The sequence below is a fragment of the Papio anubis genome, unplaced genomic scaffold (genome assembly GCF_008728515.1).
Source record: "Papio anubis isolate 15944 unplaced genomic scaffold, Panubis1.0 scaffold138, whole genome shotgun sequence".
Lineage (NCBI taxonomy): Eukaryota > Metazoa > Chordata > Mammalia > Primates > Cercopithecidae > Papio > Papio anubis.
In genome coordinates this window covers 67,246-89,689 of record NW_022161336.1, presented here as the reverse complement: position 1 = coordinate 89,689, position 22,444 = coordinate 67,246, and the positions used below count along the sequence as shown (strand labels likewise).

The 22,444-nt window shown below is 42.0% G+C and overlaps 1 protein-coding gene across 1 annotated transcript in view; it reads left to right on the top strand.

Moving 5' to 3' along the window:
- LOC116272614 (exostosin-1-like) overlaps positions 1 to 22,444 on the top strand; it is a 64,954-nt gene that overhangs the window by 9,637 nt on the left and 32,873 nt on the right. Inside the window, exons 2-3 of the mRNA XM_031661363.1 lie at positions 16,605 to 16,698; positions 18,316 to 18,423. Coding sequence (XP_031517223.1) covers positions 16,621 to 16,698; positions 18,316 to 18,423 — 186 coding nt within the window. The 5' untranslated portion in view covers positions 16,605 to 16,620. The remainder of the gene's footprint in view (positions 1 to 16,604; positions 16,699 to 18,315; positions 18,424 to 22,444) is intronic.

Genomic DNA, 22,444 nt, shown 5'->3' with positions numbered 1-22,444 from the left:
GTTGCCTTAGTTATTGCTTAGCAGGTATGTGGAATATGGAATGCTCTGATATGATCAATGTGTTTAACTGAATGACAGTGCTTATCCATCCAGACACATGATTCTCCTGCCTCAGCCTTCCGAGTAGCTGGGATTACAGGTGCACACCACTATACCCAGCTAATTTTTGTATTTTTAGTAGAGAGAGGGTTTCACCATGTTAGCCAGGCCAGTCTTGAACTCCTGACCTCAAATGATCTGCCTTCCTCAGCCTCCCCAAGTGCTGGGATCACAGATGTGAGCCACCACGCCCGGCCTCAGACATCCAGTCTTTAATCACACTCATTTTTCCAGGCAGCGTGGAGTCCTAACCTTTGTTTTGCAAACCATTCTATGGATTTAGTCTACATCACAGCAAGGATTTTTTATTTGGCCCACCATTGTATCCTGACAATAGAATGCCTGGTGCTCAGTAGGTACATAATAAGTGCTATTGGTAAATGGATGGATGGATGAATGAATGAAATCTCATTGTCTCCTACAGTATTTGTTTTATGTATCTTCCCAATTTTGTCCATATGACCTTAAAGATCTGCACACATAGTAGAGACTCCACAAGCTTATTAGGGAACTAAAAGTCATGTTATGGGTCTTGGCACCAAAGCCTCACGATGGATTGGGAAACTAAAAATCATATAAAGTCTTAGGAAGAGGTCTTGAAGTTTCTATGTTCCATTGGTGGTCCTGGCTTAGATAAATATAGCAAATGAACAGGAATTTATTTTTCACCTGCTCTATCAAGTCCCCAAGACCTGGAAGTAATGTGTGAGATGGAGCGGACCCTGGGAAAGATATTATCTCTTATTCAGAGCCACATAAAAGCTCTTTCCCCATGCCAGGCACGTCTTTGGTTAGAAGACATAACTTAGTCCAGTGCATTTCATAGTGGTTCTCATGGTGTCCCTGATGACACAGCTCATTTAGCTAGCCAATGGGACATCTCCAAAAAGCATTATGGAAAGGAGGCAGTGTGCAATTGTGTACAATAACTTAGGACCTGAAGTCACAATGCCTCAGTTCAAATTCTACCCACCTGCGTATTAAGTGAATTTAGACAAATTAGGGGTGATCCTCAATTTCCTCTTCTACAAAATGGGAGCTATAACTCTACTTACTTCATAGGATTGTTGGAAGAGCAAATGGCCAAATGGACATAAAGTGCTTTGCAGAGAGTTGGGCATGTAATAAGTTCTCAATAAATGTTAGCTAGAGTTTTGCCACCATTTTTATTCATTGAAGGAGTTTCATTGCAATCCTAAGCCAGTCCCTAGGGATGCCCTTCCATTCCAACTCTTTTCAGACTATACTGGGGCCCACGTTGTCCTCTGCCCTTTCAGCCCACATGACTTTGGCCCAGACTTTTACTACCAGGACCCAAACACAGTGCCCAAGAATGGCACCAATTATACTGCATATTGCTGTATATTATTTTATCCAGCACTGCGAAGGCCAACCTGAACTGCCCAGAAATCTTTGTTATACAGTGGTTTGGGGTGCATGCACCCTCCATACACAGGCATTAAATAAATTAAATAATGGGGTGTGTGTGTGTGTGTATGCATGCGTGCGTGTGTGTGTCTAGCTAAGTTACGCTGCTTTCTTAAATCATTTAAGCACACTTAATCTAATGGAACGTGGTAGGATTTCAGCAGCTTCTGAATAGAAGTTGGAGAGAAAAAAAAAAAAAATCCGAAACGTGGCACTAACTAAAACCCCCAAGCAGTTATTTAAGGCTGCTTAAGCACTTCTGTGGAAACTGGGCTCTGTTGAAGAAATAGCCACTCCTCTTACAGAATGAAACCTCACTTTTTTTTTTTTTTTTTTTTGTCTTTTTAAAAATTCTTCCTTATATTTTTAGATTTTGGGTGAGAATGGGACTCTAAATCTATTTTCAAGCTTTCTTTTTCTTTCTCTGCTCACTCAGAATTATTCTTTTTATCTTGGTTCTGCCCCTGGTGATATCTTGGGTAAGTTACTTGACCTCTCCTGGCTGCTTTTTTTCATCTGGATATTTGGACTGGATGATCTTTGTGGTGCCTTCCCGCTGTTAACATTTGTTTGATTTTATGATTCCCTCCCTTGTTATTACAGAAAGCACAAGTGTTGTGCCTTAAGCATAAGATAGGAAAGCGTCCCTTGATCAAGTTGAAACATCTCTACTTTCTAAGTTCCAGGACTCTTAGTTTGAGCTTAGAGAGTTACTGTTGTTTCCAGGCAGTTTTTTGTGCGAAGGGTGGTTTGGGGTTTCTTTCTGTTTTTCTGTAGACCTTATTGGATATATGACCATTTGATCTTGGTAGATAATATTGTGTCTTGACACACACCAATGCTCTTACCTTTGGGGTGTTTTGGAAGCCCGCAGGCAGGGTCCTGAGGCTGCCTGAGTCACTGTTAATGAACCAAACTGCCTGAAATGCTCCAATGGTTGACTTTTGGCACTTGGCAGAAAAATCCTTTTCATGTTAGTTTCAAGGTTGTCAGATATCATTATCCCCAAGTATTAAAAATTTCAAAGAAAGGAGGCAGTGTGTTTGATTTATAGAACAGTTATCTAGCTTTAGCTCTGACTTGGCTTTGGAAATGGTTTTGCAAGCACTTGAAAATTAAATCCATTTTTTATGGCACTACAAGGTATTATCTCACAGCAAATGATAATTAAACACCTGTGAAATCAATTAGCCCTTTAAGCAGGGAAAAAAAGTTTTCCAATTATGTTTTCGCACCTCCAAAACTTTTCTAATTCCAAAACCAACACTTGTGGAGAGGGATATGGCCGACTGGCCGTTGCTGGGTTACCTTTCCATAAAGATTATCCCTAAATTTTGCTTAGCCTTAATCCTGAGGAAAGCAGTTTGTGATATCAGCATCCTTCCAAAGAGGCTGCAGTCGCCTTTGGAGCTGACTCTTAGCAGCTATCTATCTGACACACAGCGGAGCTGTCAGCGACTCAACAAAGGAAGTTACTCACTTTGTGTTTTGATGCCAAGTTTTACTTGACAGTTTATTTAAAAGCCAAGATACCTTAATGGAAACCAAGCAACAAGACATTCCATGTGACAGAAATGCTCTCCTATTAAGGGCCCCATAGCCAAGAGTTCTGAGCCATCTACATTACACAAATTCATACTCTAAAAGCAGACTGATTGGTTAATAGCTGAAACCTAATACAATGGAAAACTGGGACTCATGGCCGGCCGTTCAGCCCCATGGTATCATGTGTGTTTAATCACTGGCTTTGGTAACAAATTAGTTATTCCAGATGCTTCTTTTGGAAAATGATCTATACTTCTGAAGCAATAGATGGATTTTGGGTATATGCCATAACAATTTGGGAGTCAAAGAAGAGGCGAAAGAAGCATAACAATGCCAGGCCTTCGACATCTTCTACGTTTTACCTCATATGTACAAAAACTGTTCCAAGAAAATTTTTGCCTCATCCTTCCTAATATTCATAAATGCTTTAGTTATTAATTTGTGCAGGGTTTCATTGTATCACTTTACATAAACATCTCTAAAGATGCTCTTTCTTTAAGAAATTTCTTCTACAGGCATTTTTAATGGGCTCTTGCTTTCATAGCAGGTGGCATTTAGAGAACTTGAAGAATCATACCATTAACTAGAGAGAGAAGGCTAGCGTTGTATAAAACAAAGATGAAAGAAAACTTCTCCATATCCTTTTAGAAAATTGTCACATGAATTATCCCTGCAAACATTGCCAGCAGTTCGGACACTTTATGACCTGGGCTTTATAAACCCATGAGGAATGGGGTGAGTATTGAATAATCTGACATAGGTTCAACAAATATTTCCTGAAAGATTACTGTGGGCCAGGCATAGTACAGGGTCTGGGGTCACAGTGGTGAATAAGAACAGGAAAGCTCCTTCTCTCATTAAGTATATATTACATTTGGGGAGAAAGAAGGTAAGCCAGTAAAACAAACACGTGTGAATTCTGACCTTGGTAAATGCCAGGACAGAGATGAAACAGGGCAACAGAAAGGGAGTGGACGTAGCACCAGTTGGTCTGTGCTGGCCTCTCTGAGAAGGGGCTATTTGAATGCTTATAGGCAGCTTGAGAGAGATCCTGGAGAGGAATTCCAGGCAGAGGGCACAGCAAGTGCAAGTGCAAGAGATGGAAGTTAGCATTCTCTGCCAAGAAATTGAGAGCAGGACTTTGTAGCTGTAGATGGTGACTGAGGATGGGGCAGTCAGAGATGTGGGCAGAGGCCAGTCCTCATGGGACCCAGTCGGCCAGGGTGTAGGGCATGAATATTATTCTGCGTGCCAGGAGGAGCCCTTGGAGGGTGTTCAGACTGGGGGTGACATTTGAAAGGTGTCTTTGGCTGCTCTATAGACTATGGACTGTAGGAAGATACGATTGAACTCGTTCTGTTTAAAACTAGTAAGAAGCGGAGTATGGTTTCTGTTGCTCTGTTCGTGCATGCTTGAGCTGAAGGAGAAAAGGGTTTAAGGAGGTATAGGAAGAGGGGTGTGAGGAGACTCTGGTTGCCACTGAATTGTAAAATCCATGAATGAGCAGCTCCTGGAGGACTCTTGCTTCATGGCATCCCAGTGCTCAGAGTGCTACCTGACATGTAGGGCCTGCTCAGTACTCCTTTGTCCAGTGAGTAAATGTCAGGGCGTGAAGGCATCCTTTGGGCCATCTGGTCCACCTCTCCTCAATCCAGTGCTTAAATTTTCTTTCTGTCCCACAGCCTCTTTCCAGAATGAGAGTGCCAGGGAGCTAGCTAGCTCTATCTGCTTCTCAAAGGAACTGTGGGAAGCATGGCCAGCTGGAGGAGGAGGAGGGAGAGGTGACTCAGCTCCACAGACCATCTTCCCCAGGGCACTGTTGTACTTCTGCCAAAGGAAATGGCAGAATCTAGACTTGTGGGCCTCTCCAATCCCTAAGGACCCAACCTTCATGCAAAGATAATCCTGTAAATCAGTAACATGTGGCATCAAATCTTCAACCGTAACCCAAATTTTATGTCCCATGGATACAGCCATGTATCTATACATTTATGCATTCACATACCCGGATGGGAATGATTAAACTTTGCATAGACAACTAGCTTCATGCAGCATTCATAGTAAGTTGGGTGTTCTAGAATTTTTTGAGAATGTGCTATGTCAGCCTACACAGAGTTCTGAGGTCTTGTTTGTGTATTCGGTACCAGCGGCTCAGGAGTGAGGTGGCAGCCCTGACTGTCAAAGTCACAAGGCAGAGGCTAGTGATGCAGTGGTGGGAGAGGAAATGGGAAGGTGAGGTTGGTGGCACCAGCTGACCTTCCGTAAACTGTCATTGGATTCTCAAGATATTTTATAATCACTTAAGTGCAGGGGCCAGACAAAAGGATTAAGCACTGACAAGAATGCAGGACACAGGACAGGCTCTGCACAGTGCCTGCCCTGGGGGTGAGAATAGTAGGAATGCGAAATATCCCTCTAATCCAAGACCTGATCCAGGCTGGTCTTGCTGGAAAGGATATCTTGGATCAAGAAGGGAAGTGGTCAGAACATTGGTTCGAGCTCAATTTTCTGTGCAGGGAGAGGGAGTCATTGCTTTTTGGACTGGTGCAGGGTTTGTCATTGCAGAAGCCATGAGGATATTCTATAATTTTTTTTCTTCAGTTCAGACATGGAGGAAGGCCAGGAGAAGGTTCAGTTTGAACAGCACTGTGCATGCATTTAACTTTGATTTACAAATAACGCTATTTATCAGGGCTGGTGAAACACAAATTTTCCACCCTCCTCACCGTGCAGGGAGAAGATGACATTTTTAACAAGCTGCCAGACCTGTAGAAATAAAAACAGAGAAGGGATTTTAAAATGTACAATAGGAAGACTAAATAAATAACACGATTTTTCATTCCCCAAGTAAATTGGGCTTGGTGTAAGCATAGGAATGAACTCATCCTTGGAAGAACCCAGCATAATCAAGAGTTGGGCATGTGTTTGTTAAAGTGAAGATTGTTGTAATGAAGGGCTTGCATCTTATCTTTGTTATCTTGTTGCTTCCACAGCCCCTGTACACTTTAATGCAAATTGGTAGACACTGAGCACCTTACATTAATTTAACAACTCTTTTTCTGAGTGGTTACAGTAGGCCAGGCCTTAAGGTAGTTGTTGGGTCAACAGAAAGTAGGACCAAGGTCCTGTGTCCCGGAATCCAGGGGAAGGAAGATGAGAAAAATGCTCAACTTAGTACAGAGTGAGCAATAGAGAGTTAGCACAGGGTGCCCAAACTTCAGGGATCAGGGAAGGCTTCCTCTAGGCAACAGGAGTAGAAGTTAAGAAAAAGAAGGAAAGAGAGGAATGTAGGGAAGAAGTGCTCCCTCCACAGCCAGCCTCCTGGGACTCAGATTGTCCTAGGTGGGGAGCTGACACCCTTAGAACAGACACACTGCACTGTCTACCCCTATCCCGGTCTTCTCAGGCTGCAGTCCATACTTCCTGGCCCCATTCCACTTAACCAGTCCCATTGGCTTAGAGCCTCGTGAAAGGTAGTTAATGGTAAGATAATGACCTCAGGCTTCCCCATCACCACTGGGCCTGTGCATGCCCCTTCTGGACCCATTTATCCATCTGAGGTCACTGTTGCTGTTGGCTCTTTTATTGTTAATCCCCTCTTTCCCCCCTGCACCCCCTCCCTGCCACTTTACTCAGGTAACCCTTTATTTAGCATTTTCAAAAACATTTTGTTTCTAACCAGAGAATTTAGGCCCATGTGTCTTGGAATTGCATTTCTCTTGAGAAGAATTTTGGAAGTGGGTATTGCTGAGTATAAAAGCTGGTGCTGGGCAGGCACAGTGGCTCACGCCTATAATCCCAGCACTTTGGCAGGCCAAGGCAGGTGTATCACTTGAGGCCAGGAGTTCAAGACCAGCCTGACCAACATGGTGAAACCCCATCTCTACTAAAAATACAAAAATTAACTGAGCATGGTGGCACACACCTGTAGTCCCACCTACTTGGGAGTCTGAGGCACAAGAATCGCTTGAACCCAGGAGGCGGAGGTTGCAGTAAGCTGAGATCATGCCACTGTACTCCAGCCCGAGTAACAGAGCAAGACTCTGCTCAAAGGGGGAAAAAAAAGAAAAAACTGGTGCTGCAAAACCTCGCCTCTTTCAGAAAGCTACCTGAGATTAATATCACAGGCACGATGTATTAAATGTGTCTTATTTTCACCTTTGCTGGCGCCTCGTTTCTCTTTCCTCCTGGATAGGTTGAGAGATGACAGCCGGTCATGGATCCTGTCCTCCTTGCACAAACTGAACAAAACCTTTGACACTTCATCATCTGTAAACTGGGGCCAATAGCACCTATTCTCCATGATGGTTGTAAAAATAAGGCACAATAAAGAATACAGATTGGGCTGGGTGCGGTGGCTCACGCCTGTAATCCCAGCACTTTGGGAGGCCGAGGCGGGTGGATCACGAGGTCAGGAGATCGAGACCATCCTGGCGAACACGGTGAAACCCTTTCTCTACTAAAAATACAAAAAAATTAACCGGGCGTGGTGGCGGGCGCCTGTAGTCTCAGCTACTCAGGAGGCTGAGGCAGGAGAATGGCATTAACCCTGGAGGTGGAGCTTGCAGTGAGCCAAGAACGCGCCACTGCACTCCAGCCTGGGGGACAGCGCGAGACTCAAGAAAAAAAAAAAGAATGCAGATTGGGCAGCTCAGTGCCCCACCCACAGGAAATATTTAAAAAGTGGGGGTACTGTTGTTATTATAATTTACATCTGGCCAGGCATGGTGGCTCACGCCTGTCGTCTCAATACTTTGGGGACTGGGAAGGATGTGGGAGGATCACTTGAGGCCAGGGGTTCAAGACCAGCCTGGGCAACATAGCAAGACACTGTCTCTACAAAAAATTAAAATATAAAAAAAGTTTTAAAAATGTTGTTACTAATAGCTATCTTTTTTTTTTTTTTTTTAACTTACCTTTATATATTAGCCGCTGAGCTGTTATTTAATGAGCAGGAATTGAGATGGTCATCTTTTACCCCTCTTGAAGTATGAGGTACACCTGGTACATGTTGTGTTCATTAATAGACACAGGTAGCGATTACCACTTGGGCTAAGTTTAAGGTTCTGAACTGTCAGTAGACATTTAGCCTAAGGATGAGGGGTGGAGTTTAGAGTTGATAAGAGATTATACCCCAGTATGTTCAGACAAGATGTTTGAGTCCAAGGACTCTTCGGACTCCCTCTTCCCTGTGAAAGGCAGGTGTATCTTTCCACACGTCCCCAGGGGTTGTGAGGCTGTCATGAGATCCTGGGTAAGACAGTGAATGCCTCCCGTAGGGATTTCACGCCTCAGCCTCAGCCCACAAAATGTTACCTGCCTACCTTCCCTATGTTGAAATGGATTTTAAGTGGACATGAAAAGGAGACTGTCTTCTGTGGAAAGCCAAGAAGTGTGAAAGGGTGAATATAAATTCCTGGCCCTGGTTTTAGCCGTGTGTTGCTCTCTGCAGTCGACAGCTTGGGATCAGCAGCCTCAGACTGAGAAGTGTCACAAGGAAATACATTCTTAATCCTTGGCATGACTGGGGAGGAGGGGAGCGGTGTGGCAGTTCTAACAACAGGCAATGCTCAAAGCAAAAAACTGTCTTGAGTAAGGAATTGCACCACCTCCAAATAGCGAGTTCCTTCCTACTGGGGGACGCCGAGCATCCCTGAAGCTGCAGCCAACCTGGTCAGCCAGGCCCAGAGCCCAGCACTGCACGTTTGCATAGCTCGTTTGTACTTGCCTGACACTAGCATATATAGCAGCTCATTTATGTGCACAAAGACTCTGTGTAAGTAGGTGTCATGGAGAAACTATGGCTCCTTAAGTCCAGAGAATTCTCAAATACCCCAGGGACCTATACTTTTCCATATTCCGTGTTTTCAAGTGACCTAATTGAGATGGAACAGTGGCCAGTTGGACCCATTTTCCAGCTAAAAGATTAGCTCCCACTTATATATGTTTCTCAGTTCAAATCTTTGCCTTGGGCCAATCTCATACTATTGCATGCTGTAAACTTCAGAGTTTTCTCAAAAATAGCTGAAATTTGAGGCCAGGTATGGTGGCTCACTCCTGTAATCCCACCACTTTGAGAGACTGAGGCAGGAGGATTGCTTGAGCCCAGGCAGTCAAGACCAGCCTGGGCAACAAAGTGAGACCCCATGTGTACAAAAAGTTTAATAATTAGCTTGACATGGTGGCACATGCCTGTAGTTCCAGCTACTCAGGAGGCTGAGACAGGAGGAGTCCCTGAGCCCAGGAGGTCGGGGCTGCAGTGAACTGTGATCTCACCACTGCACTGCAGCCTGGGTGACAGAACAAGATCTTGTCTCAAAATAATAATAATAGTAATTGAAATTTTAAACTGTTAAACCTGTAAAGGCCAAGGAAGGGTCTAAGGCAACATGGTTAGTAAATAAATGACAGAGTACCTTCTTAAACTGAACTCCTGGTAGTGATCTGGGGTGAAGTTTTGAGTGGGAGAGAAACAGCCCTTTTAAATTGGCAACAAATAGCCCATGCTTGAAACTAGGTGAACTGCTTAGGACCTGGCTTCATAAGAAATGTCAGTTTCAGACACTGCATGTTGTATGGGCTGACCGAGAAGGCAATACGATGTGATGAAAAGAAAATGGGATTTAGAATCAGAAATCCAGGAGTTGGAACACAGGCTGCGTTGGAAGGGTTTTCGAGGTCTCTGAACTTAACTGCTTCTCTGTGAAGTTGGGTTATATAAAGTCCTGAGCACACCATTGGTAACATGTCATTCTTCTGCTTAAGCCCTTCAGTGACACCCTGATCACCTGCAAGGGATCATCTCTGAGCTCTAGGAGATGTCAAACAAAGGCTTCCTAGTGGGAACCCACCAGTAACAGCAGCCCGCACCCCCATGCCTTCCTCTCCCCAAACTGGGTGGTTTCTCTTACCTTGGTGCCTTTGTTCCTGCTATGCTGTCTCTACCCCCAGAAATTCCCATCGCCTCCTCTTACCGCTGTGCCTGGTTGCTTCTTGTTCATCCTTTAAGATTTAGCTCAGGGTCTCACTTCCTCCAGGAAGCCTCCCTGCCTACATGCGGCCATTACCACACGTCTCTCTATACCCCCCACCTCTACCTCATGTCCAATCCTAGCACTCCTCTCACTGACTAACCATCATTTGATAACACATGTTGTTTTACACAGGGTAGACATTCAGCTAATACTTGGTGAATGAATGAAAAAGGCACCTCCAGAGGTGCTCAAAGGATGTTAATTTTATTTCTCTCATCCCCATGCACTTTAGAGAACTACAACAGTCATAAATTATTTTTATTTTCTTTCTTTTTTTCTTAAGGGATGTGATTCAAACTTGGGTATAAGCAAAGATTAATTACTTATGAGGATGCGGACTGGAGGGAATAGATCAGCTGTAGATGTTAAGTTACTTTATGAATAAATACTTGAGACAAACTGAAAACATCATGGGGAGACAAGAATTGTGTGAGTACAGAGATGAGAGGCTGGATCACTTGTTTCTTTCCTATCGTCTTTGGTTAGCAAAAAGCAGGTTCACTTGGCAAATACGCGTGCTACAGAGAGATTGTGGGAGCCACACGAGGACCTGTGAGCACAGTGCACCAGCAACATCCTTGTCTACGTAGCTTTTGATAATAAGACAAAAGCCTTCAATTAGAAGCTGCTGTTCTATTGTGATTCACAGCTTCTATTTCCATTTTACTTTAAAGGGTCTGTTCCACATTTGTCTCTTGGCTCTGTCTTTGGGAATCTGGTGTAGTTTTCATTCTTTTTCATTGTTACTAGGGTTTTAAAAAATGTTTATATCCCTCTTATTCTGGTATAATTTATCATAATAACTTGGAATTGCATAGTGCTTTGCCATTTGTATTCATTGTACATGATTTCATTTGATCTTCACAACTTTGAGGTTTGGAGAAGTTGAATGATTTGCTGGGGTTACACAGGAAGTGGTAGATCAAGAACCCAAATTCCTCAGCCCAGATTTTCCAACTTGAAGCTGGCTATGTTTTCCATTATGTTCTGTTATCTTCCTTTAGTCCTAATGAGAACAGCTGCCTTTTATGGTTTGCTTATAATTTGCTCGTGCTTTGGTTAAAATGTATCACTTAATCCTCACAGTGTAAGTATTATTCCCATTTTGCCAACCAAGAAACTAGGATTAAACAAGTTAAATAACTTTCTCAAGGTTACTCAGTTTATAAATCGAAAAGCTGGAATTCGAACCCAGGTTTGGCTGTGTCTAAAGCTGCCCAACCACTAAGCTTTTAATTACTAAGCTCTTAACTATGGTGCCAGTGGTTCTCAAAATTCAGGGTGCATCGTAATTATCTGGAGGGCTTGTTAAAACACAGAATTCTGGGCTCTTCCCCTGGAGTTTCTGATTCAGCAGGTTTGGGTGAGGCTGAGAATTTGCATTTCTACCAAGTTCCCAGATGATGCAGATGTTGCCACTAGTTGGGAGAACACACTTTGAGAACCCCTGCTCTATGCCACACTCCCCCATCTTTCCCGGTTGCACAGAATGGCTGCCAGCAAAAATGTGTTTCCTACAGAGGGGCAGGACTTTGATTGTGCATTACTGCATAGTCCATTTTAAATGGGGTGCATCCCATACATTGTTCAATACAACTTTAAGTATAAAATTATTATGGCCATAGAGTGGTACTGGTTTCTAGGTTAAATTCAAAGTCATGTAATTTTTATTGCACTTTTCTTTGTAGTCATTTGTGAAAACTCTTCTACCTTCTGTCCTTCTTTACCTGCACAGTGGGGAACTTAATGCCCATCCAAAAAGGGTAACAAAACCATTTATTAGAGTGGAGAATTATCTGGGGTTAGTTGTCTCCCTCACCCACTTACCTTCTTGCTTAGGATATCATATGTTTCTTTTAAGTAGTGTGTGATTACGTGATTCACATTTCTTTTTTTTTGTTTTTGTTTTTGTTTTGTTTTTGTTTTTGTTTTGAGACGGAGTCTCGCTCTGTCGCCCAGGCTGGAGTGCAGTGGCGCGATCTCGGCTCACTGCAAGCTCCGCCTCCCGGGTTCCCGCCATTCTCCTGCCTCAGCCTCCCGAGTAGCTGGGACTACAGGCGGCCGCCACCTCGCCCGGCTAGTTTTTTGTATTTTTTAGTAGAGATGGGGTTTCATCGTGTTAGCCAAGATGGTCTCGATCTCCTGACCTCGTGATCCGCCCGTCTCGGCCTCCCAAAGTGCTGGGATTACAGGCTTGAGCCACTGCGCCCGGCCGTGATTCACATTTCTAAACATCAGAAATGAGGGAAAATTAGTCCATCTTAAAACATTATGTCCCCCCATTTGACCTTCAAGTCTCCCTGTCTTTCCCCCTCCCCCAACCAATGACAACCTCTAAGTGTTCTTTATCCCTGTAACTATGTGATTTCATGAATGTCATATAGAAGGGATTCTATAGTATGTACGCTTTTCAGGGTGACATTTTCATGCAGCATAATTTCCTTGAAGTTGTCGTGTATATCAATAGTCTGTCCCACTTCATTGCTGAGAAGTATTGTAGGCTATGGATGTACCACAATTTGTTGAATCATTCACACATTGAAGGACATTTGGGTAGTTTCCAGGTTTGAGGTTATTACAGACAAAACTGCTGTGAACATTTGTGGACAAGTTTCTGCGTGAAAATAAGTTTCCATTTCTCTGGGATACATGCCCAAGAGTGCAATTACCGGGTCATATGGTAAGTCCATTTTTAGTTTGAAAAGGAACTGCCAAACTATTTTCTGAAGTGGCTGCACCATTTTACCTTCCTGCTAGAAGTGTATGAAGGGTTCTAGTCTCTTTACATCCTCATCAGCACTTGTTCTCATCTGTCCTTTTGCTTGTAGCCATCCTAGTGGGTGTAAAGTGGTATCTCATTGTAGTTTTGATTTGCTTTTCCCTAATGACTATTGATGTTAAATATCTTTTCATGTGTTTATCGGCACTTTATGTGTCTTCTTTGGAAAAAAGTTTATTCAAATCCTTAGCCTCTTTTAAAATTGTATTATTTGTCTTTTTATTGTTGAGTCAGAAGAGTTCTTTATGTATTCTAGATGAAAGTCCCTTATCATATATATGATTGGCAAATAAGTTCTCCCCCCCCCCCTTTTTTTTTTTGAGATAGAGTTTCGCTCTTGTTGCCCTGGCTGGAGTGCAATGGCACTATCTCGGCTCACTGCAGCCTCCACCTCCCAAATTCAAGTGATTCTTCTTTCTCAGCCTCCCAAGTAGCTGGGATTACAGGCATGTGCCACCATGCCCGGCTAATTTTGTATTTTCAGTAGAGACATGGTTTCACCATGTTGGCCAGGCTGGTTTCAATCTCCTAATCTCAGGTGATCTGCCTGCCTCGGCCTCCCAAAGTGCTAGGATTACACATGTGAACCACTGTGCCCGGCCCATTCTCTCTTTCTGTAGGCTCTTTTTCACTTTCTTGATGGGACCTGGGGGGACTGAAAGCCCAGCCTCCCTCACTTCACTGCCCCAGAGTAAAGCTCCTGTAAGGCGGAGCTAGTAGGGGTTGGTCATGGAACAGGTCAGGGACCAGTTGCCACAGACTCTCATGGTTCTTGCCAAGATTTGGTAGATTTTCTTGGATGACTGTTTCTCTATTTGTCATTATCCCCTTAGGACAATTCTCAGAGACTTAAAATGTTTTTATGATTGTTACTAAATTGTTGTTTTGCTGGGGAGAGTGTCCACAGAGTTCTTTGTGTTTCTTCTGGAAGGTGGGCCTCCTATAATCTCCTCTTGTCATGCAAATACTCCCAAGAGATGTTTATATCTTCAATTCTCATCTCATCAGCATTTTCTCATTGTCAGGTGCTTCTTTGGTAGCTCCGGCAACTAGAGAAGACCTTCTCTGGACTCCATCTGTTCACATGGGATAGTGTCTGAAACATAATATTTCTTGAAAGAATGAATGAATAAATGAGTGGATTTAAGCATCTACAAGGAGGTTGATGTGCAGTGTGAAAGAGCATCACAATGGACTGAGTGGGAGAGGACCAAGCATGCGGTCAAACTAGAATTGTTGTCTGCCCACTTGTGGGGCATCATTCTTCCTTCAGGTAGAACATGTTAGTTATTCATAGACTCACTGTCCAGAGAGCAGAAGAGAGAAGCTGGTTCACGGGCTGAGCATGCTTAGGAATCTGAATGAAAATCATTGTTCTAAGGTAGGAGTGTATGTGTTCTGTATGAGCCTCTATGTGAATATACACATATGTTAGACACGCACAGCATACATATACATACATATATGGGTATGGAATTGTGTACATATACATATACATATAATGGGTATGGAAACCCAAGCAGTGGGATATTCTTAAAGGACATTCCTCTTTCTTCTGTAAAAATGATAAGATAAAGAATAATCGAATACTAAAACTGAATCTATGGTCATCTAGCCCAATTATTTCATTTTGCAGATGAGGAAACAGATAGAAAACTCATGGGTTTTATTAAGTTTCACAGCTACCTAGTGGTTTCCTAATTCCCGCAAGGGTATTCTTCCCACAGCTCAAATTACCTATTATGTGAAGGAATACAAGCTTCGATCATGTCAACCTTACTTGCTATATCAGCAAATAGTCCTTCTATATAACCATTTAAGCAACCTACTATAACTATCATTTTAATTTTTCCTGTAAGTTTTCTGCCCTTCCTCTTCCTCCACACATTCCCTAAAGTAAATTCTGCAACTAGCAACTTTGAAACGTGTTACAATGCAGAACATTAATAGGATTTTACATTTTTAGTAGGCTAATGATGAGGATGTAGGACCTTCTGTGCTAGTCCCTCAGGGGTTTCTATTCTGGGCACTTATTAAATCTTGCTGTAGTCTGAAGTCTATTCGACCTTTCTGAATTAAAAAAAAAAAATCAGCTTAAACTTTATTCATATATTTTTGTGAGAGTGTGTGTGTGTGTGTACACATTTCTCTCTTCTCCATCTATTAGGCAGAGATTCAGACATTATCAACATTTGAACTTGAATATATTTGTCAACCATTTTCCTGTGTTTGATGAGGAAGAAGAAATCACTACCACCTAATTTATTATTATTTTTATATTTAACTAAATTCAAGCCTTCCTAAAAATCTTTTTTACTTTGAAGTCTATTTTGCAATTTAATTAATGCAGCAAAGGTTTTAGAAAATTTTTACTCTCAATGGAGATAATCTTAATCCATTCACGGTGACCTTTTCTTGTGCAAATTAGTTGTACACGCTTGTTTAAGCAAATGGTCCTTTGCATGATGTCTCTTCTTAATGACGGGTTTATAATTGAAAATTGGCTTACTCCCGTATGCCTAGTTTGTATGAGAATATAAAAATAGATGTGGACTTTAAAAATATAAATGTATATACCAATATCCCAAAAAGAAGAGGGAAGAATTCAGTGCCTTTAGGCTATGATTAAATTAGACTATTAGAGTCAGAAAATGGTGGTGACATATGCTACTGTCAAAGTCACACCTGTCTGCTCAGCATTGGAAGCTCTTGAAAAATGAGAGTGATTTCATCTTGGCTGTAAGAATCGGGGCCTTTACAGGACACGAGCCATCTCTACCTTCCCAAGTTTTCTTAAACTCATAATGTACTTGAAACTGCCTATGTTGGAATGTGTTTGTGGTAATCATTTTAAAAGTGACAGTCCTAAACAACATGAAATGCTTTTTATCTTTCTTAAACTTCCCTGGTGTAAAGAGTCAGGTAACACTCATATTTTGTATTTTTTTTCGAAATACAAAAACAATGTAATGTCATTAAATGGTATTTCAGTAACATAAACTCATCTCTTCTGTAGACCAGTTTCCAGTACCCTGTACTATTTCAGGCTTTTTCTTTTCTTTTCTTTTCTTTTCTCGTTATTCTTTGTTTCCCTTTCTTAGGCTAGCATCCCTCTCTCTCACCTCCTCTTTCTCCTGTAAGTTATGTCGGCCATTCTTAAACAGGAACATTTTTCCTGGGTAACGGATTGTTCTTGGTTAAGTGTAGAAACTCCATCTTGAAGGAGAAGACAAACATTGTTTTGTGCTTGTGACTGAGGTTTTCTGAATAGTTTTTGATAGCATGATTTTGAAGGGGTAGGGAACAAGAACAGTCTTAGTTTTCTGAATGCCATATTGTTAAAGGAGAAGGAGAAGCACCAGTAATTTTTTTCTTCTTCTTTTTAAGCCTATGGGGCAACATATTTTATCAAGACTCAAAAATCTGATTTTGGAAGCAAAGACTGGGCAAACCAAATTGTTGCCAGAATGATCAGACTCGTCTTTATATATACTGCTTGCAAAAGGGATCCTAATTGCTTTGTCCAACATGGTGATTCATGTGTGTTCTTCACGCAGCAACCCAACCTCCTTCCTCAAAATGGAAAAACGAGAGCTGCCTGCTGGTGACTTTCCCAAGTTGCTTTGCGTAAATTCACGCACATGGACGCCCACCTATGGTCAACATCCCCACATTTGCAATGGGTCTTCATTTGCTGATTACTCCTCTTCTCTTTCTAGGTATGATTATCGGGAAATGCTGCACAATGCCACTTTCTGTCTGGTTCCTCGTGGTCGCAGGCTTGGGTCCTTCAGATTCCTGGAGGCTTTGCAGGTAAGAGGCCCTGGAGCCTTCCCAGAATAGGGCTGAGGACCGAAGCCAGACTAAGCGGGTTTAACATTATCACCTCTCCTGCGATAGCTAAAGAGAAGGTGTGGTTTCCCTTGAGGATCTGAAAATATTTTCAAGAAAATCTAAAACATTTTTGAAAAGTAGGGGGTGGAGGGAGGATTTACTCAGTAAGTTTAGATGTAAGAAATTAAATGGTGGATTCTTCTGGGTCATGTTTAGAAACAGAAGGCAAATCTGATTGCCAACTTGGACAATCTCTGTCACCTCCTCTTTCTTCTGTAAGTTATGTCAACCATTCTTAAACAGGAATATTTTTCCTGGGTAACTGAATGTTCCAGCCTAGCTGGACTCTAAAAAGCAGCCCTACTCTTTCCCTTTATTCCCGAAAAGCAAAATTGTCTTTTATGCCTGCATCTTAATTGTCTCTCAGTTCCTTTAAATTTTGAGAATGATCCCTAGCATGGTGTGACTACTCAGATGGCCAGCTCTTCCAAGGCTCTGCAGTTCAGAGGTCCTGGCTCCACCCCTGGAGCCTTTGTGGTAGGAATTTCTCAGCTTATCAACCTCACTCTGCAGAAATGTCCTCTTGAGACAGTCGTCCACATTTCCCACCTGGAAGTTGCAACCAGCCTTCTTTGAATGCAAGAGAAAGCATGCCCTCAACCTCTCTCATCCTCCATTCCTTGACCCTTTGCTGCTGTGTTCTTTCCTCCTCTATTCCCTGCACCATGCCTAAATCTGTGCTTTTGCTACAGTGCTTCATAACTTCTTATCTCTGCCATCTTAACTGCAAATCATTCTGTCATGCCCTCCAACAGAAGAGCTTCTCTGGAATGTCTTTTCCAAGTTGCTCTCCGTGTGTGTTCTGCATAGTATGCCATCACTCATGTTCTTGTAGTCTCCTGGGATGTTGCATAAAGAAAAATTGTTCTCTGATTTGGATTATGAGTTATTTGGAATCAGTATTTTGTCATTAACCTAGTGTTTCTTGGCTGTTTCTTTCCCGGCACAGACTGTAAATTGGTATGACTGTGGTTTAGATCACTCCACACTGAAGGGAACAAAGTTCTGGTTTAGGTGTTTGCAGAACAAGGGAAATGTGAACACTCTATACTGTTAAGTCCATGAACTGCTACATAGGAATGCTGAGCTCCATTCTGCTCTTTGTTGCTCATGACATTCGGGTAAATCACTTTGCACGTGGACTTGTGGGAGTTACATTGACAAGACTGTTTATATTCAAGGTTGGTTCTATACTGAGATTTTGTTGGCGTGAGCTTTTGTTACGTCCGTAAAAACTTCTCAGGCAAGGCCACTCATCTCTATGGAAGTAAGGTCAGCCAGATCATGCACTAGAATAGAAATGGGGTTTTAGCATTCTAGGGCAAGACTTGCAAATATTAACATCTAGTCTGGATACGTACAACCTTCGTGTGACTTGATAACTCATAAAAGCTTCCTTTCCTCCTGGCCTAGGCAGTCCAGGATTCACGCAATATCAAAAATGCCAGTCATTGAATTTGTACTGATTTCACCTCTGATTGGAACAGTTTCTGCTGTCGTTTTCCTCACATTCACGAAGTCCCCTTTTTTGCTCAGGCTGCCTGCGTCCCTGTGATGCTCAGCAATGGATGGGAGTTGCCATTCTCTGAAGTGATTAATTGGAACCAAGCTGCCGTCATAGGCGATGAGAGATTGTTATTACAGGTAAGGAAGGGGCTGTGGCCTTCAACACGTCAGCAGATTATTGCTGCCCCCGTCCAAACTTTCAAAGAAGATGAATCCAAAAGGTCAGCTCTATAAAAGAAATTTTATCAGGAGAAAATTACCTGTGTCATGGTGAATATGAAGTCATTTAATATGACATTGTTCACTTTCCAGCAAAATCTGCCCAGGTCCCCAGAATATATTCCGAAAAGAAGTTGCAGGTAAAGAATGGGAGCTTTGATTTTCAAGAAGAAGTGGACCTCCACCCCTTTCAATAGCCAGAATTTTTAGAAACATTACCAGAGAGTTTGTATTCTACCCTACTGTTTCATATTCTTTTCCGCTGTTTCTGCACTTGCCTTCAGGTTAATTTTCAGAAAGAGAGAGGTCTCTAGGGCTTGTTCTTGTAATTAGTGTTATCATTCCTCAGATGATCCAGTCTGGGTGTCTGAGCGAGTGTTATCTTCAGGATGTATATTTAAATGAGCAGCCCCTAATAAAAGTTTGAACTGCTCAAGAGCTGCCTAGGGAGGGGGATACAATACTCACAGAGAAATCTGAGGGCAGGAACAATCATGTATTTTTTTTAATTACTAAGGATTTTATTGCACCATACACTTTATCTTTGAATTACTATAAATATTTGTAGATTTTTTTTTTATGTTTTTGCCCTTTTATTTTTTGAATATCCATTAAATTGAGTTTCTAAGTCTGTTTTTTTGTTTTGTTTTGTTTTGTTTTTGTTTTTTTGGTCTTTTGTTGTTGTTGTTGTTGTTGTTGTTGAGATGGAGTTTTATTCTGTCGCCCAGGCTGGAAGTGCAGTGGTGCGATCTCAGCTCACTGCAACCTCCACCTCCCAGGTTCAAGAGATTCTCCTGCCTCAGCCCCCCGAGTAGCTGGGAATACAGGAGCTCACCACCACGCCTGGCTAATTTTTGTATTTTTAGTAGAGACGGGGTTTCACCATGTTGGCCAGGCTGGTCTTGAACTCCTTACCTTAGGTGATCCACCCGTCTCAGCCTCCCAAAGTGCTGTCATTATAAGCGTGAGCCACTGTGCCCGCCCTCTAAGTCTGTTGTTGATTCTCCTTCTGTGCTGCTGCCCAGTCTGCTAGCTGACTGGTGAAGTAATGCAGCTCTTTCCCTAAAATAACAGATGAACTAACTGTAACTGAGAGACCTATGGGTTAAGCAAACGAAAGTGACCACAGCTCCTGAAACATTACTTCTGTCTGGTACTCAGTTTGTGATCTCCATGGTACCTAGGATCTCAGAAACAAAGGTAGGAATATGGCAGAATCTGTTTTTTGGGGGGATAAGTTTTTCTGCCCTGAATACAACTTCATTTTTTAGGTGTTCATTGAGAAAGGGGTCTGGACTTTTTGTGAAAGGGCCACTTTTATGCCAATGATTTCCCACTGTGATTCCTTAAGGAAAGGAAGTCCTTGCAGAAACACCAAGGAAGAGTTTTCCCCATGCAGAGATAGTGTATGCCAAAATCATTTATTCATGAAAAGCCAAACAAGCGTGATGCATGTCATGCTTGTCCATGTTGTCTTTTTTCTTCCTTTTTTAAATGTTATTTTAAAAGTAATACTTGATCATTAAAAGAACTTTGAGAAATAAAGGGAATAAAAAGCACCACTCATAATTTTCCTTTTATATACCAATGCTCCCGTGAGTTTGATGTGAACAAGTTGAAAAGTTGTCTTTGGTATGGAGCGCATTTTAGTATACTTAATTGTGGTTGTTGGTTTCTTTTCTTTTCTTTTCTTTTCTTTTCTTTTCTTTTCTTTTCTTTTCTTTTCTTTTCCTTTTTTTGTTTTGAGACAGAATCTCTCTGTCACTCAGGCTGGAGTGCAATGGCGTGGTCTGAGCTCACTGCAACCTCTGCCTCCCAGGTTTAAGCTATTCTTCTGCCTCAGCCTCCCGAGTAGCTGGGATTACAAGTGCCTGCCACCACACTCAGCTAATTTTTGTATTTTTAGTAGAAATGGGGTTTCACCATGTTGGCCAGGGTGGTCTTGAACTCCTGACCTGATGATCCACCTGCCTCAGCCTCCCAAAGTGCTGGGATTACAGGGGTGAGCCACTGTGCCCAGCTGCTTCTCCAGTTTCTACTATTTCACCAAAGTTGATGGGCATTTCATCTTCTGAAGCAACTTTTTGGCTTGACTCTGAAGATTTTGATTTTTATCACTCCCAGCCACCCAGACTTGCTGGTGTTTTTTCCCCTCTCATATGCAGTCTGTCTTTGCACAGCTGCCTCCATATTGAACAGCAACTGTGTACTATCATTAACAATGGTTTTAAAGAGTTGGCACCCAGCCCAAATGTCTGCTCTGGGAAATGTTTTTTTTATTATGTTACAATTTTTCATTTCCTGTTTTAGAATAGCTCGGATGTTTTTATTTGCATATATTCTTGTCATCATGTCACCAAGAGAGCTTAATGTGACTTTCTTATATCTATTCTGGTGCATCCCATTTGTTTTGCTACCATACATGACCTTTTATTAAGACTTCATTGAGCTCGGTGACTTCCAAAACAATCCAGCCAAATTGGAATTAATTTATCACTTTCCCATACCTGTCTCTCAGGACAAGCAGATTAATAACCAATAGCCAAATGCCATTAAAACTTGGAACTCTGTCTTTTCAATCAATTGGAGTTGTCTTCCAGAGCACTTTGCATAGTGCTGTCAGACACTTGTATCGTATCACAAACCGGTAGAATACATTGCACTTGATGTAGTAAGATGAAGATGCATCTTATTTAAGAGAGGAGGACAGCATTGGTAGGTGAGTCTGTGATATTCTTTTTCTCCTTTCATAACCACAGCAGACTCAATTTTCTGGAGACTATATAGCAATGATAGCTTTAGGCATTTTTCTTTTCTTTTCTTTTCTTTCTTTCTTTCCTTTCTTTTTTCTCTTTTCTTTTCTCTTTTTCTTTCTTTCTTTCTTTCTTTTCTTTCTTTCTTTCTTTCTTTCTTTCTTTCTTTCTTTCTTTCTTTCTTTCTTTCTTTCTTTCTTTCTTTCCTTTTCTTTTCTTTTCTTTCTTTTTCTTTCTTTCTTTCTTTCTTTTTTGAGACAGTCTCATTCTCTCACCCAGGCTGGAGTGCAGTGGTGCAGTCTAGGCTCATTGCAACCTCTGCCTCCTGGGTTCAAGTGATTCTTCTGCCTCAGCCTCCTGAGTAGCTGGGACTACAGGTGCGTACCACCATGCCCAGCTAATTTTGTATTTTTAGTAGAGACAGGGTTTCACCATATTGGCCAGGCTGGTCTCGAACTCGAGAACTTGTGATCCACCTGCCTCGGCCTCCGAAAGTGCTGGGATTACAGGCGTGAGCCACCGCACCCAGCCTTAGGCATTTTTCTAGTAGACTGTTTCCTCGTGGCCACGATAAAACAGTGATGCCAACCTATATAACTCTTAGCAGTTACTTCTTGACATTTAGAAGAGGGTATGATTATGAAAATTGAACAGGATAATTTTTTTCTAATCTTTCTTTGGCCATCTAGGTGACTTTCTCAGTAAGTAAATAAAAATCAGTTTCCTTGGACTTATAAAGGTTCTATGATATGAATGATTTCTCTACCTTCTCGAAGAATGTTTTATTTCCATTTGACCTTGAACTCTGATTACAGGCTAATGTTTGCCTGCCAGTGTTTCTCCTTTACCTGTTGCCTCTGTTTCTTCAGTGTTGCAAATCCAGGTATACACTTTGGGACACAGATTTAGTATCTGGTTTTGGACATTGCCAAACCAAGTGAGCTTTTCCTTCTCTTCTTACTGTGAAGCTTTTTTATTGCTCCTCCTAAGGGGAGTGTTGAATTAAAAAATGCGCTACCACTTCCTTCCCCTCCAATGGAAACTCTGTTACAGTCTTAGTCAAATGCCATGGGTAACTTTCCTATTAAAGCAGCTAACGGAGCATTTCTCCTTCTTGCCCAGACTCCCATATCTGTCAGATTAGTCATATGTTATGGAGGCAAGCATGCAGAAAGAGGTGAGCACAA